General features: G+C 39.0%; 1 protein-coding gene across 1 annotated transcript; it reads left to right on the top strand.

Moving 5' to 3' along the window:
* Positions 1–31: 31 nt before the first annotated feature.
* On the top strand, positions 32–10,798 carry map3k2 (mitogen-activated protein kinase kinase kinase 2). Its single transcript, XM_039689125.2, has 17 exons — positions 32–524; positions 1,430–1,502; positions 1,852–1,967; positions 3,524–3,564; positions 4,044–4,143; positions 4,261–4,374; positions 4,491–4,587; positions 5,184–5,314; positions 5,426–5,505; positions 6,279–6,346; positions 6,444–6,536; positions 6,621–6,839; positions 7,163–7,311; positions 7,399–7,530; positions 8,158–8,287; positions 9,820–9,997; positions 10,130–10,798. Exons 2-17 carry the CDS (start codon positions 1,499–1,501, stop codon positions 10,347–10,349), a joined length of 1,872 nt encoding a protein of 623 aa, XP_039545059.1. The 5' UTR covers positions 32–524; positions 1,430–1,498; the 3' UTR covers positions 10,350–10,798.
* Positions 10,799–12,383: the final 1,585 nt, after the last annotated feature.

Genomic DNA, 12,383 nt, shown 5'->3' with positions numbered 1-12,383 from the left:
AGTATTAGATGACAGTCGACAGATGGCGCTGTGGAGACACGTGAGTTGAGTCAAAGGACCGCGGTGCTGTTCCAAAGTAGTGTGTGTCTGCGTGTGCACTGTGTAGTGTTTTTAAGTGTACTTAATACGAAACATATTTTGCTAAATGTGTCGTTACGCTCTTTTGGATTCATTTTCTGAACAGACCTTCTCACTTTGTGCATTGTTATCGTCCTAGTTCGCGATTCTCTAAATTCTTCTTAGTCTAATTGACAACAGTTGATCTTAGTCAGGTCCAGCGCGTAGAACCCAATGTAAACAAACCCCGGTACGCGGTCAAAAATTTGCTGTTTTTATCCACAAATTCGTCTGGAATCATCGTCAGAGGCTTTCACTTGCCTTTAAAGTGTGTTTGAGTCAGCGCGAGATGATTTGGCCGCTTAGCCAGGCCTTGGACTGAAGTTAAAGCCATTTATTTGAGTGTCAGATTCGTATCGAGGCCTCATATCTGTGGATGAGGAAGTGAACGGACCGAGCTCACCCAGGTGATTAAAATGCTCTTTATTTATACTTTTTATTAGGTGACTGCATAACAAAGACATTTTATTCAGATAAGTCTGTAAGAATCTCTCTGTTAGCTGTTAAAGCGCGAAGCGGTTTGTTAGCATCCTGACGCAATGCTAATGTGGCCTATATAGCTAAGCGGCTAACTGTGTTTATAAATATAATTGAAGTTCTTCTTAACTTTGTGTCGTGCTCCAGACAAGGCTAAATCGAATGCCTAAATGTTATTCTGTCCTGATTATATATCAGCATGTCATCGCATTTGGCTACTTTGACCTGTCATAGTTTTGACAGGTAACGTTATGTATGCTATCTACGTTAGTTAGCTTGGTTATTAGCTTTGGGTGCCGTTAGAGTTTTAACTGACATTTCCTTTTACTGTTTGTCATATTTGAGTTGCTAATATGTTTTACTTAAACTATCATACATAGTCATAAATGTGGTAAGACATTGTCTTGACTTATGACATGCACTGATAAGCTATTTATCTAAGCTATTGATGTTTACTTGTACTTTAGTTGTCTTGAATTTAGGAGTTTAATACCCGTTAGATATTTATGTGTGTGTGTGTGTAAACACCTCAGGGTTAGACAAGCTATGGCAGGCAGCCTGCCCTATTCAGTTCAGATTTTGACAGCTGCTTGCTGAATGACACTAGCTGGGTCTTTTAATGAGAGATTGCTCATATTGAAAAATGGTAATACTTGTCCTAAAGCATTGGTTTCTAATGTGCTGCTATGTAAAGATTTTTTTTAGAACAATATGGTGCCAGTGGTTTTACCAGTCTTAATAGATCGACAATGGTTTATTGTCACAAATATTTGAATTATTTCATTATTAATTAATGCAATTATGTATGTAATAAATGGATTGTTCTCTTGTACAGGAGAAAGGATCCCATTTCATGGATGAATCCTCTTTCCTTTACTCCTGGGTGAACCGGTGATCTGTCAAAATGGGTATGTACTCTGTAAATATTAGACAGAATACAGAATTTTTTTATTTTGTTAATTGTTAGTAGTACAAATGATGTAATGTCTTTAACTGCTATATACTTGCATCTAAAGAAAATGGTTAATGTACTCTGTACTGCAAAAAAACGTTATTGACACGATTATGGTTAGGTTTAAGGGTGGATTAACAGTGTAATTAACTAGATCTGTAATTACAAGTAGGAATTTTTAAATGTATATGCAATGTAAAACACAAGTGCATTAGTATGAAGTAGTTAAAGACACTTACTATAAAGTGGGAGCGTAAATAATAATTATATTGAGAATTTGTTATACTATTACTAATATGTTGCAGATGAACAGGAGGCCTTGAATTCCATCATGCAAGACCTGGTGGTGCTGCATCGGTCCAGTCGACCATCTGGTCTGTCTGACCTGAGCAAACCCAAGGCCTCTTCTCCAAAGAATCAGGTTTGCATTGCCTCTATTGTAATTCACATCAGCACCAGCTGCTGACAGTGTTTTTCCCCCTGAGAAATTAGTTAGAGCTAAACGTCAACTAAACATTGCCTAATAAATCATTAATACTCTCTTATGTCACTTGCAAACAGAGCATGTACTGTAAATGAGACCACCGCTGAATAAGGGGGATGATGATGACATCAGTCAGTGTACACAGGCAAACCACTTACACATACTGTGGGATAGAGTTAAGCCTGGTTTATACTCGCCACGTCCACACGAGTGTATGGTGTGTACTGCAAAAATGACGTCATGGGCGGCTGCGCACGTTGAGTGCACTGGACCCCATTTCATGTGGCGTGTGGATGCCATTTTTTTTGTATCTTTGCGTGTGGCTCCGCTTCCGAAGTTGCTCGACATTAAGTCGATTCTGGCTAAGCAAGTGTTTATTATAAGGGGGCAGAATCCGAATCTCATCTCATTACTCGGGGTGCTTTTAAATAAGCTACTCTTTTCTACTCTTACCTTTGGACAAGTACTTTTTACTCTACTCGCACTACTAATGGTACTTTTACTTGAGTATATTTTTTCCGTACTCTTTTCACCCCTGAATATCCTCCACAACTGACTGCAAAGTGGCATTCAGATCTGTTTCCAGTTAGTTAGCAACACCCAACTTCCTACGAGACAATCAGTTGAAGGACGGAGGGACAAAAAGGGCGAAATTTAAGTCCCACCCTACGATTTTCTCATTTCAGAAGCTGTTTCACTCATACTTCAAAATAGGGAAGAAAAGACTATGCCAATTTCCATTTCATGCTGACTTTAAAATGTCTCAGTAATTTTCAGCTTTTTAAAAATATGCAATAGTTTTCTCAATATTTATGTATACTTTCTTCCATCTAAGGAACTGAGCCTAAGTAGATTCAAAATGTTTAATGTAAAATGTAAAATACTGAAAATAAATTCAGTAGCACAAATTGAACCATTCTGTTTCAGGGGTGTAACAATACACTAATTTCACAAACCAATACAAGTCATGATACTGAACTTGTGATCCGAATCTTTTTTATTCTGGTTACTTTATTATTCTTAAAGTAATATTGTCATTTTATTTTTGTCAGGACCCACAAATATTACCTCATTGCTTTATTTTACATAATGTTCAACATTATACAATTATTTTATACACTATAATATAGCCATAATATTATATATAAATATATTCACCAATATAAAGTTTTCAAAAAAAACATTTTAATATTTTAAATATACTTTTTACAAAAACAAACATTTGAATAATATATTAATATACCACATGGACAATTTGAACTGATTCGTGATTCATCTACTTTAATCCCCTTTTTATACTGAAGTTTCAATAAGAGGCATCATTAAAACATCTTTCCAAGGAACGAATGTGAAACTTATCTAATGATGTAGTCGCAGGGAAAATAAAAAGTCCTCTAAAATCAATGCAGTGGGTTTCCCAGTCCTAATCAGTCAGTTGTGAGTATGATTTATGTGCATGGAGATGCGTGTAAACTGTGTTTGCTTCTCCACAGAATGACGTACGGGTGAAGTTTGAGTACAGAGGAGAGAAGAGGTAATAACCACAAGCCCTACTTCTGCTCTTCTGCTCTCCACTTCCTATTTTTATCACTTCCCTCTTGAGGTTTCTTGTAATTAAACCTGTCCGACCATGCCCTGTAGTCACAGTGTAATGGATGCTGTTTTAGTTTGTCCAAACCTGCGTTTTTTATTCCCAGTCCTTGAGGATCACTTCACACAAGATGTTTTGCTCTAAGCCAAATGAACTAAAGAAATTAGTGATGTAGTTGTCATGTGGTTGTGTGCATGTATATAAAGGCTAAGAACCTAAAACTGCCAAAAAAAGACTCCTTGAATTAATAATGTTCTTTTTTTCTTTGAATTTCTCATGTAATCACTATAACTTTAATATGGTGCCAATGATGCAATTATTATAATTACAGACAGAATGCATTTGAAGGAACTTTTTTATTGATTGTATTAAAGTAGAATATGATGGTGTGATGATTTATAATGTATTATCTGTTACTTAAGGATCCTACAGTTCCCTCGACCTGTCAGTCTGGAAGATCTGAGCGCCAAAGCTAAAGTAGCGTTTGGGCAGAGCATGGACCTGCATTACACCAATAATGAGGTAACAGAATCCACAGCTTTATCACATCTAAGATATATTGTATTTATTATAATGTTTTGATATATGGCTGCCATAGTTCTTGTTTTCCTGACGATTTACCTTTTCTCTTTCCTGTAGCTTGTGATTCCATTGCGTACTCAGGATGATCTGGATAAAGCTGTGGAGCTGTTGGATCGTTCAGTGCATATGAAGAGCCTGAAAATCTTGCTGGTGCTCCCCTCTTGCACTCAGGTCAGTGATCATTATAAAACATGCCCAGAGAGAAAGTGTTAGTCCGAGACCTGTGATCTAATATAAAAGCTAAATGCCTTAAATGTAATCTAGATGTTTACCACTTGCGCTTTCAGAATTCTGTCTCCAGTAAAGACATGTTGCCTGCTCATGAGAACTTGGACAACACAGACTTCAGTGCTGCAGATAAAAAGAGCATGCTGGCACTCATAGGTGGGTTGCATTCAGTGTTTCTGAACTGCATCCTTGTCATGAAGTCAATATAAAACCAAAATTTACTTTCTGCATTTTATGTTCTTGCCTTTATTGTGCACAATTCATTGGTGAATTTTTCTCAGTCAACATAAAATCGCAGTTGACAATAAAAAATTTAATTAATGTGACTCAAAGTAGTTTCCCCTCCCACTTGCAGCGACATCTCTTCTCTTCTCTGATGACATGTTTTCTGGCTTGACGGCAGGACAACCTGTCACTCACATGAGATCGTTGCAGTAGCAAACTAATCCAATGATGATCCAATCATATCCTGATGGACAAAATCTTTCTTGTTCAATAAGCAGTTTCACTTGTATATACGTCACAATAGGAATGAAAAGACTACTGCAACATGCATTTAATGATGACTTAAAAATCTTTTATCAAATACCTTTTAAATGACTGGACTGATACTTTTTCAACCCCACTGCTCAAAAAAACCTGAAACTACTCTGTTCAGATTATTCAAGTGCATATGATGTTTCTTCAACTAAAACCACAACATAAATGACGTTTTAAACAGCATTCTGTGTCTGTGTCCTCTCCCTCTTCAGGTTCTCAGTCCACCGATCGTAGTTCTCCTCCTCCAGGCTATATTCCTGATGCTCTGCAGCAAGTGGCCAGAAATGGCTCTTTCACCAGCATCAACAGTGAGGGCGAGTTCATTCCAGAGAGCATGGACCAGGTACATAGTCTGATAACACATCTGGTTTGGTTGATGTGGGTGTACTAAACCAAGTGTCCGTGTCCAGTGTCCTGATGGCTTGTTTATCGTTTTCTGTCTTTCTCTCTTTAGATGCTGGACCCTCTGTCTATGAGCAGTCCTGAGAATTCAGCATCAGGCAGCTGTCCTTCCCTGGACAGTCCACTTGATAGGTAAACAACTAACTGATACGTGCCTGCAGCCATTTTGCAGAAATCAGTGCCTTGTCGATAGGCGTCTTGTATAGGTAGATTACTGTAAATGCAAGCTGTGCTTGTTTACAAACTCAATGATGAGTTCATGTATTTTCTCTGAAATTTGACAGCATTTTGTTGGTAGATTTGAACTTGTATTAATAGGATTCTTTTAACCTGTGTCAGGATGCCACATGACATGACCAGGCATCCAGTGACAATCACAGAAACTTTTGATCTCACAGACATACCCTACTGTTCAAAAGTGTGTGGTCAGTAAGATTTTGTTTTTCTTCAGCCTTGGTGCATGAAATTGTTCATAAGTAATAGTTCTACTTATAATGTAAAGATTTCTATTTCAAATAAATAATGTCATTTTTTTTTAAATGTATCATGTTTTCCAAAAAAGATATTAGCTGCGCAACTGTTTTCAATATAAAAATGTTCTTAAGCACCAAATCATCATATTAGAATGATTTCTGAAGGATCGTGTGACGCTACAGTAATGGCTGCTGAAAATTCAGCTTTGCAATTGCAGGAATGAATTAAATTTCGATGTATATTAAAATAGGATTAATTTAGACTTACTTTAAATTTTATAATATTTCACAATACTACTGTTTTACCTTGTTTTTAACTGAATAATTCAGCCTAAAATCTCACTGACCCCACATTTTTGAACAGTAGTGTGCAGTTCACGTTTGTACTTAGATTAAAATTACTGAGTGACACTTTCACTGCATCTCTTACAGTGAAACCTATCCCAAATCTCGAATGCCTCGAGCCCTGAGCTACCCAGATAACCATCAAGAGTTCCCTGGTAAGCTCTTGCTAACCATTCTGCTTTGATGTCACACGAGAGCTTGCGTTAGTTTGAATTCCTCAATCTATCATGTTTCTGTGCTGCTGTTTCACAGAGTACGATATACCAGTGTTTGAAAAAACAGGGAAGGGAGGAACCTATCCTAGGCGATATCACATCTCGTTTGGTTTGCAGGACTACAGCGATGGTGAGGTTATATTGTATAAACGGATGCGTTAGTCCTCTTTCTTGCCCGCGCTGTTTCTAAATTAGATCTTCTTTCTCCACTCAGGACGGAAGACCTTTCCGAGGGCGCGGCGGACACAGGCTCATGGTTTCCGTTCTCCGGTGAGCTTCAGTCCTACAGAGCAGCAGAGCCCCAGCACTAGCAGTGGAAGCAGCATCTTCACTCCTGACCTAGAGGAACCAGGCCGCAGACGCCGTGGCAGCGATATAGAGCCCAGCTCTAACCCTACTCTATCAGTCATGGACATCAGCCCTCCCAGCCGCTGTGAGTGGATTTAGGGCACCAGTTGTGTTGTACTAGTTTGCTGTATTTTTTTTATCAATAAACACAGCCTTGTGACTTCTTTCAAAAACATTGAAGACATCTTACCGACCCCAAACGTTTTACATGTAGTGTACATGTTCAACCAACCAGTAATATCTCCTGTCCTACGAAATTTCTTAACCTACTGTACTCAGCTATAAATTACTTTTTGAAAATTTATAGCCTTTTATAAATTACAAATCCGGTAGAAAAGTCATTTAAATTGTTTGGTTAAAAACCGTTGTGTTGTTCTTGGATTAATCTTCTCTCTTCTCTGTGTTTAGCCCCTCGAGCTCCTACAAACTGGCGTCTAGGGAAGCTTTTGGGGCAAGGAGCGTTCGGGCGAGTGTTTCTATGCTACGATGCGGACACAGGCAGAGAACTGGCAGTTAAACAGGTTCAGTTTGACCCGGATAGTCCAGAAACCAGCAAGGTGAACAGTTTTTTTCAGGCTTTGTAAGGTAGATGCCTTTAAATTTGGTGTTTAGTGAACTTTTTCACTTTGTTTGTGTGTGTTCAGGAGGTGAGTGCTCTGGAGTGTGAGATTCAGCTGCTGAAAAATCTTTTCCATGAGCGCATTGTTCAGTACTATGGCTGCTTGCGGGACACGCATGAAAGAACGCTTTCTATCTTTATGGAGTACATGCCTGGGGTAAGTGCATTTTAATTCACTGATTTGGAACACACATTCTTGAGCCCTGATTGTTTCCCCTTAGAGTTTTTGCCGTGTGGAAGCTCCTTAACTAAACGATAGTATTTTTAAAATTAAAATATTATTAGCTCCTAATTACATAATTAATGTAATTATACACCTAATTAATGTTGTCAATCTCAAAAACAGTACATATACATCACACTGATGGCTCTTGGTTCTTCACAAGTTGGACATGACTGAAAAAAAAAAACAGTTAAAGGGTTAGTTCACCCAAAAATGAAAATTCTGTCAGTATTTACTCACTCTCATGTTGTTCCAAACCTCTATGTGTTTATTTGTTCTGCTGAACACAAAGGAAGATATTTGGAAGTGTTTAGCAGAATAAATAAACACATAGAGGTTTGGAACAACATGAGGGTGAGTAAATACTGACAGAATTTTCATTTTTGGGTGAACTAACCCTTTAATGAGATGTTAATTTAACTGCCCCAATAGATTCAGTGAGTTCATTTAGTAAAGGATTTGTGTCAGCCTGTCAACTTTTTATTTTTGTGAGAGAAAGTTTGACATGTTAGGATGCTAATATTTTGTCTTAATTATGGAATGTTAAATATTTGTCCATAGGGCTCCATTAAAGACCAGCTGAAGTCGTACGGTGCTCTGACGGAGAATGTCACACGTAAATATACACGGCAGATACTAGAGGGCGTGTGCTACCTGCACAGTAACATGATTGTACATAGAGACATCAAAGGTGAGCCAACTGCATGCCCTGATGTTGTCAGTTATGACAAGCTGAATTGCATATTCTGCAATAATAAAAATGGTTTCTGCAATAATGAAAGCATAGCAATCATCCTTGTTTTTAACTTGCTAACTAGACTTTCTTTTAATGTCTCAATCTTTCAGTGCTTCTGCATTGTACATTAGCAGAATATTCAAAATTATTTTAAAGGGGACCTATTATATACACACTTACCACCCTATTGTAAAAATCCGTCCACTCTGTTTTAATTTCCCCATAAATCTGAAAGAAAAATACAACGCTTAAAGTTCAAACCAAAGGGATACATTTTCTTTTAAAGAAATTGCTTTAAGGACTACGTCAAACAACTGGTAGGGACTACAAAAATGAGCTTCTTCATGAGTTACTAAACCTAAAATGTACATAAACCCTGCCCCCAGGAACACACAACACTGTTCTATCTTCATGGAGCATATATTCTCTAGCTCAGTGTATGCATCTTACAACAGTTCCCACACAAGCGATTTACAGATTATCATGAGACTAGAATGACTCGAAGATAGTTAACTCCACATCAGCTACATAAATTCATCAACTAACCATTCAGAAATGTCCTGTCGCGTTCTACATGTTGTCACTTCTTGATTCTCTCCATCTTTGTCCGACATAAAAGGCAAAAAGTTTATGACATTTTCAGTGTGTTTCTGTGTGAGGTAATCAGAGCTGCTAACACACAAGCATTTGAAGCTCCAGCACCTCATTTGCATTTAAAGGGACACACACAAAAACGGCACGTTTTTGCTCACCCTAAAAAAGTGACAATTTTAACATGCAAATAAGTACACACTCTGGAGACATCTGAGACTTATTTTACATCTTGTAAAAAGGGCACTATAGAACCCCTTTAAGGCTACTTAAGTTATTCAATCAAGAGCAGTGAGTGATTTTTCTGTATTTTTTCTGTTGTTTGACTCATATTAACAGCATATATAGCAGGAGGTACTGTACATTCGACTGCTGCCACTTTAATACACAGATCTAATATACACATGCAATTTATTTCCCTGCTGTGTACAATCACATACATGACCGGCTGTGTTTGTGAACTTTTGTGTTTTTGACAATTTAAGCACAATAAGATGCAAAAGGGAAATTAGTTTAATACTCGCAGGATTCGCCATCTGACAGCCAGCTTTCTGTGCGCTCAAAAAAAAAAACATGTATCAGAAGTTTAAAATGAAATGGCTTTAAAACACATAAACTTCCATGAACAACTGCAATGTCACGTGTGATAGAGTTTATAATAAAAACCAAACAGTTGTTTTATTACTATTTGGCAGAGTATCCAGGCACGAGGTGTAAAGGCACAGGGGGTGAAGAGCAGCAGCTCATTTGCATTTAAAGATAAATGCTCAAAAACAGCATATTTTTAGCTTTCACTGACAAAGGTGCATTTACAACATGATCTGTGGGTTATTTTGAGCTGAAACTTTGTCAGGTCATAATGAAAAAAATGTTTCCCTCTTCTTTTATTCATGTAGGTGCCAATATCCTTCGGGACTCTGCGGGTAATGTGAAGCTGGGTGACTTTGGAGCGAGTCGGCGGCTTCAGACCATCTGCCTGTCTGGTACGGGCATCAAGTCAGTGACAGGTACACCGTACTGGATGAGTCCTGAGGTCATCAGCGGAGAAGGGTATGGCAGGAAAGCTGATATCTGGTAAGCCCTTAAAGTGTGCATGAAAATTCCTCCACATTGTGTTTTTTAAATTACATTTTTTTCAATGTTATTGTAAACGTTTCATCTTTTGTGTGTCTCACGTTAATGATGGTAATTCCGCCCTGATTCCAGGAGCATCGGCTGCACCGTGGTGGAGATGTTGACTCAGCGGCCGCCCTGGGCGGAGTACGAAGCAATGGCAGCCATTTTTAAAATCGCCACACAGCCCACTAACCCCACTCTGCCGCCTCACGTGTCGGACCACTGCCGCGATTTCCTTAAACGGATTTTTGTGGAGTCTAAACAGCGTCCCGCTGCTGAGGACCTATTGCGGCACACTTTTGTCTACTAGCCACTCCACCTTCCATCTCTGACCAATCAGAGACTTCCATATAAGTGTCTACAGGACCATCCCCTTTTGAGACTCCTCCCAGCAGGCCTAAGAGCCCCCCACTGGACCAGAGCGCATAGCGAAGAGGGCAATGGCCTAATCTCGCACCTCTGCTGGGGCAGGACGGTGATTTGGAGCAGCTTGACTCCGTACGAAAACATTGCACCTTAATTTCACTCTGGGGTAAGTACCCCTAAAGACTAATGGATATCGGTACCCCAAAAGACTAAAGGATGTTGTCTTTTAAAGACTTTCATTTCTTTGTTTTTAATGTTTTACAATCCCCCATGATTGTGAGCCTTGGCTCTGGGGAGTCCTGTCGGGTTCTGGATGCACTGGGTTAATGCAGGAAGATCTCGGAATGTCAACCCCAGAACAGGTACGCCAATACGCTGCTAAAGGGTAAAAGGAAAAAAAAAAAAAAATGAAATGAAACCGAATAGATGACAGGATGTATGGGACTCTCCTGCTCAGCTGTCATGGCTCCTAAAAGTTCTCATTTTCTTGCACAGTCCTCCTAGAACCTACACACACACACACACACACGTACATGAACTCTGATCGAAGATCCTACTGTAGAATATTTACTCACTATGCTGTAAGAACATTTACATTTGCTGAACTCTCTCTCACCTTCCGATCGCAGCCACTCTCTCCAGCTCTAGAACTCGTCAGGATCTCTTGTGCCCGTTCCTTTCAACCTTCTGCTCCGTTTCTGTTTTTACTGTGTGCCTTTTTACAAACATCTCCTTCCTCGTTTTATTGTCTTCTGCTCTGTCTTAAGTGTCCAATCATTTTTCTAGAATTTTCTAGGTTTAATGCACAGCTACTCACAAGTCTTTCTGACTTTTGGTCCGTACAGGAATTCTTTAGAACAGCTCGGCTCTTCTTACTGTTTCTAGATCAGCATAAGCAGCTCCGCTCTGCCTTTTCCCCTTTTGGTCCCTCTGCTGGCAAACTGATCTCGGGTCAGATTCACCTGTGCATTCTTTCAACACAGTGCCGTACACTTCAATCTGATCAGGTAGGCAGGTTGAATACACACTCACTCACCAAAGCGAAAAACCTGAACCACACAGGCCGGGTTTAGTGCCTGGACATGAGTTCACCAACATTTTACAGTATGAATCGCTCTGATTCCACTAGAAATCTCAAGAGCGTAGGGCGTTAGATTGGAATAGAGAAATGGATTGCGCTCAACAAGAAAGTTAAAACTGTAAGTGCACTTCCAGTCAACACAACACAACCTGGATCCTTTCTGCTGATGTTTTCCATACCAGAAGTCTGATGATGTAATTCGTCAGCAGTGTTGCTCTCATAAGAGTTTCTCACTCTGATGTATTTCTGCAGGTTTCAGAATGTGCAGATTTTCACAGATCATAACAATTCTCAGCACTTGACAGTTCTTGGCGGTTTGCCTGTAAATGAACCTCGCTATCCCACGATGCCTTGGGACTTGTGAAGCACTTGGTTACACACTCTCTGCTAGTGCATTTGCTGTTCAAGATCTCTCCTTCACGTAGTGCTGTAGTGCCTGCCTTCATGTCGGTGAATACGTGCATTTTTGGGGGTCACCCTTGTTCCTCCCATAATCCATTGGGTTTGTTTTCTATATTCCTCGTCACAAACTGCCGTTCCCAATTCAAAGGTTATAGATTTCCCCTCTCATAAATATGAATATAGAGTATGGTACTTGTAATTTAACACACACGTCATTTAATAGTCGTATAATGGTAACAATTAAAGCTCAAGCAGTGATTTCATATTGCTTGCTTACAGAACGCGTTCGAACAGGACACGGTCTTGTGTGTAAATCTGTAAATTATTGGTCAAATTTATACATTTGGTTCAATGACATACTCCTATATTACATTAGCACATAGTGTAATGAGAATATTTTTAACTTCTGAGTTAACAATGATTTTGATATATATTTTTGGGAGAATACTGTCAAATATGTCTATCCTGATGTCATAATGATGAAAAAAGACACTT

Source organism: Pimephales promelas, chromosome 8, assembly GCF_988280905.1.
Source record: "Pimephales promelas chromosome 8, fPimPro1.hap1.1, whole genome shotgun sequence".
Lineage (NCBI taxonomy): Eukaryota > Metazoa > Chordata > Actinopteri > Cypriniformes > Leuciscidae > Pimephales > Pimephales promelas.
Note: the sequence above shows the minus strand (reverse complement) of the source record. Positions and strands in the feature narration are given on the sequence as shown.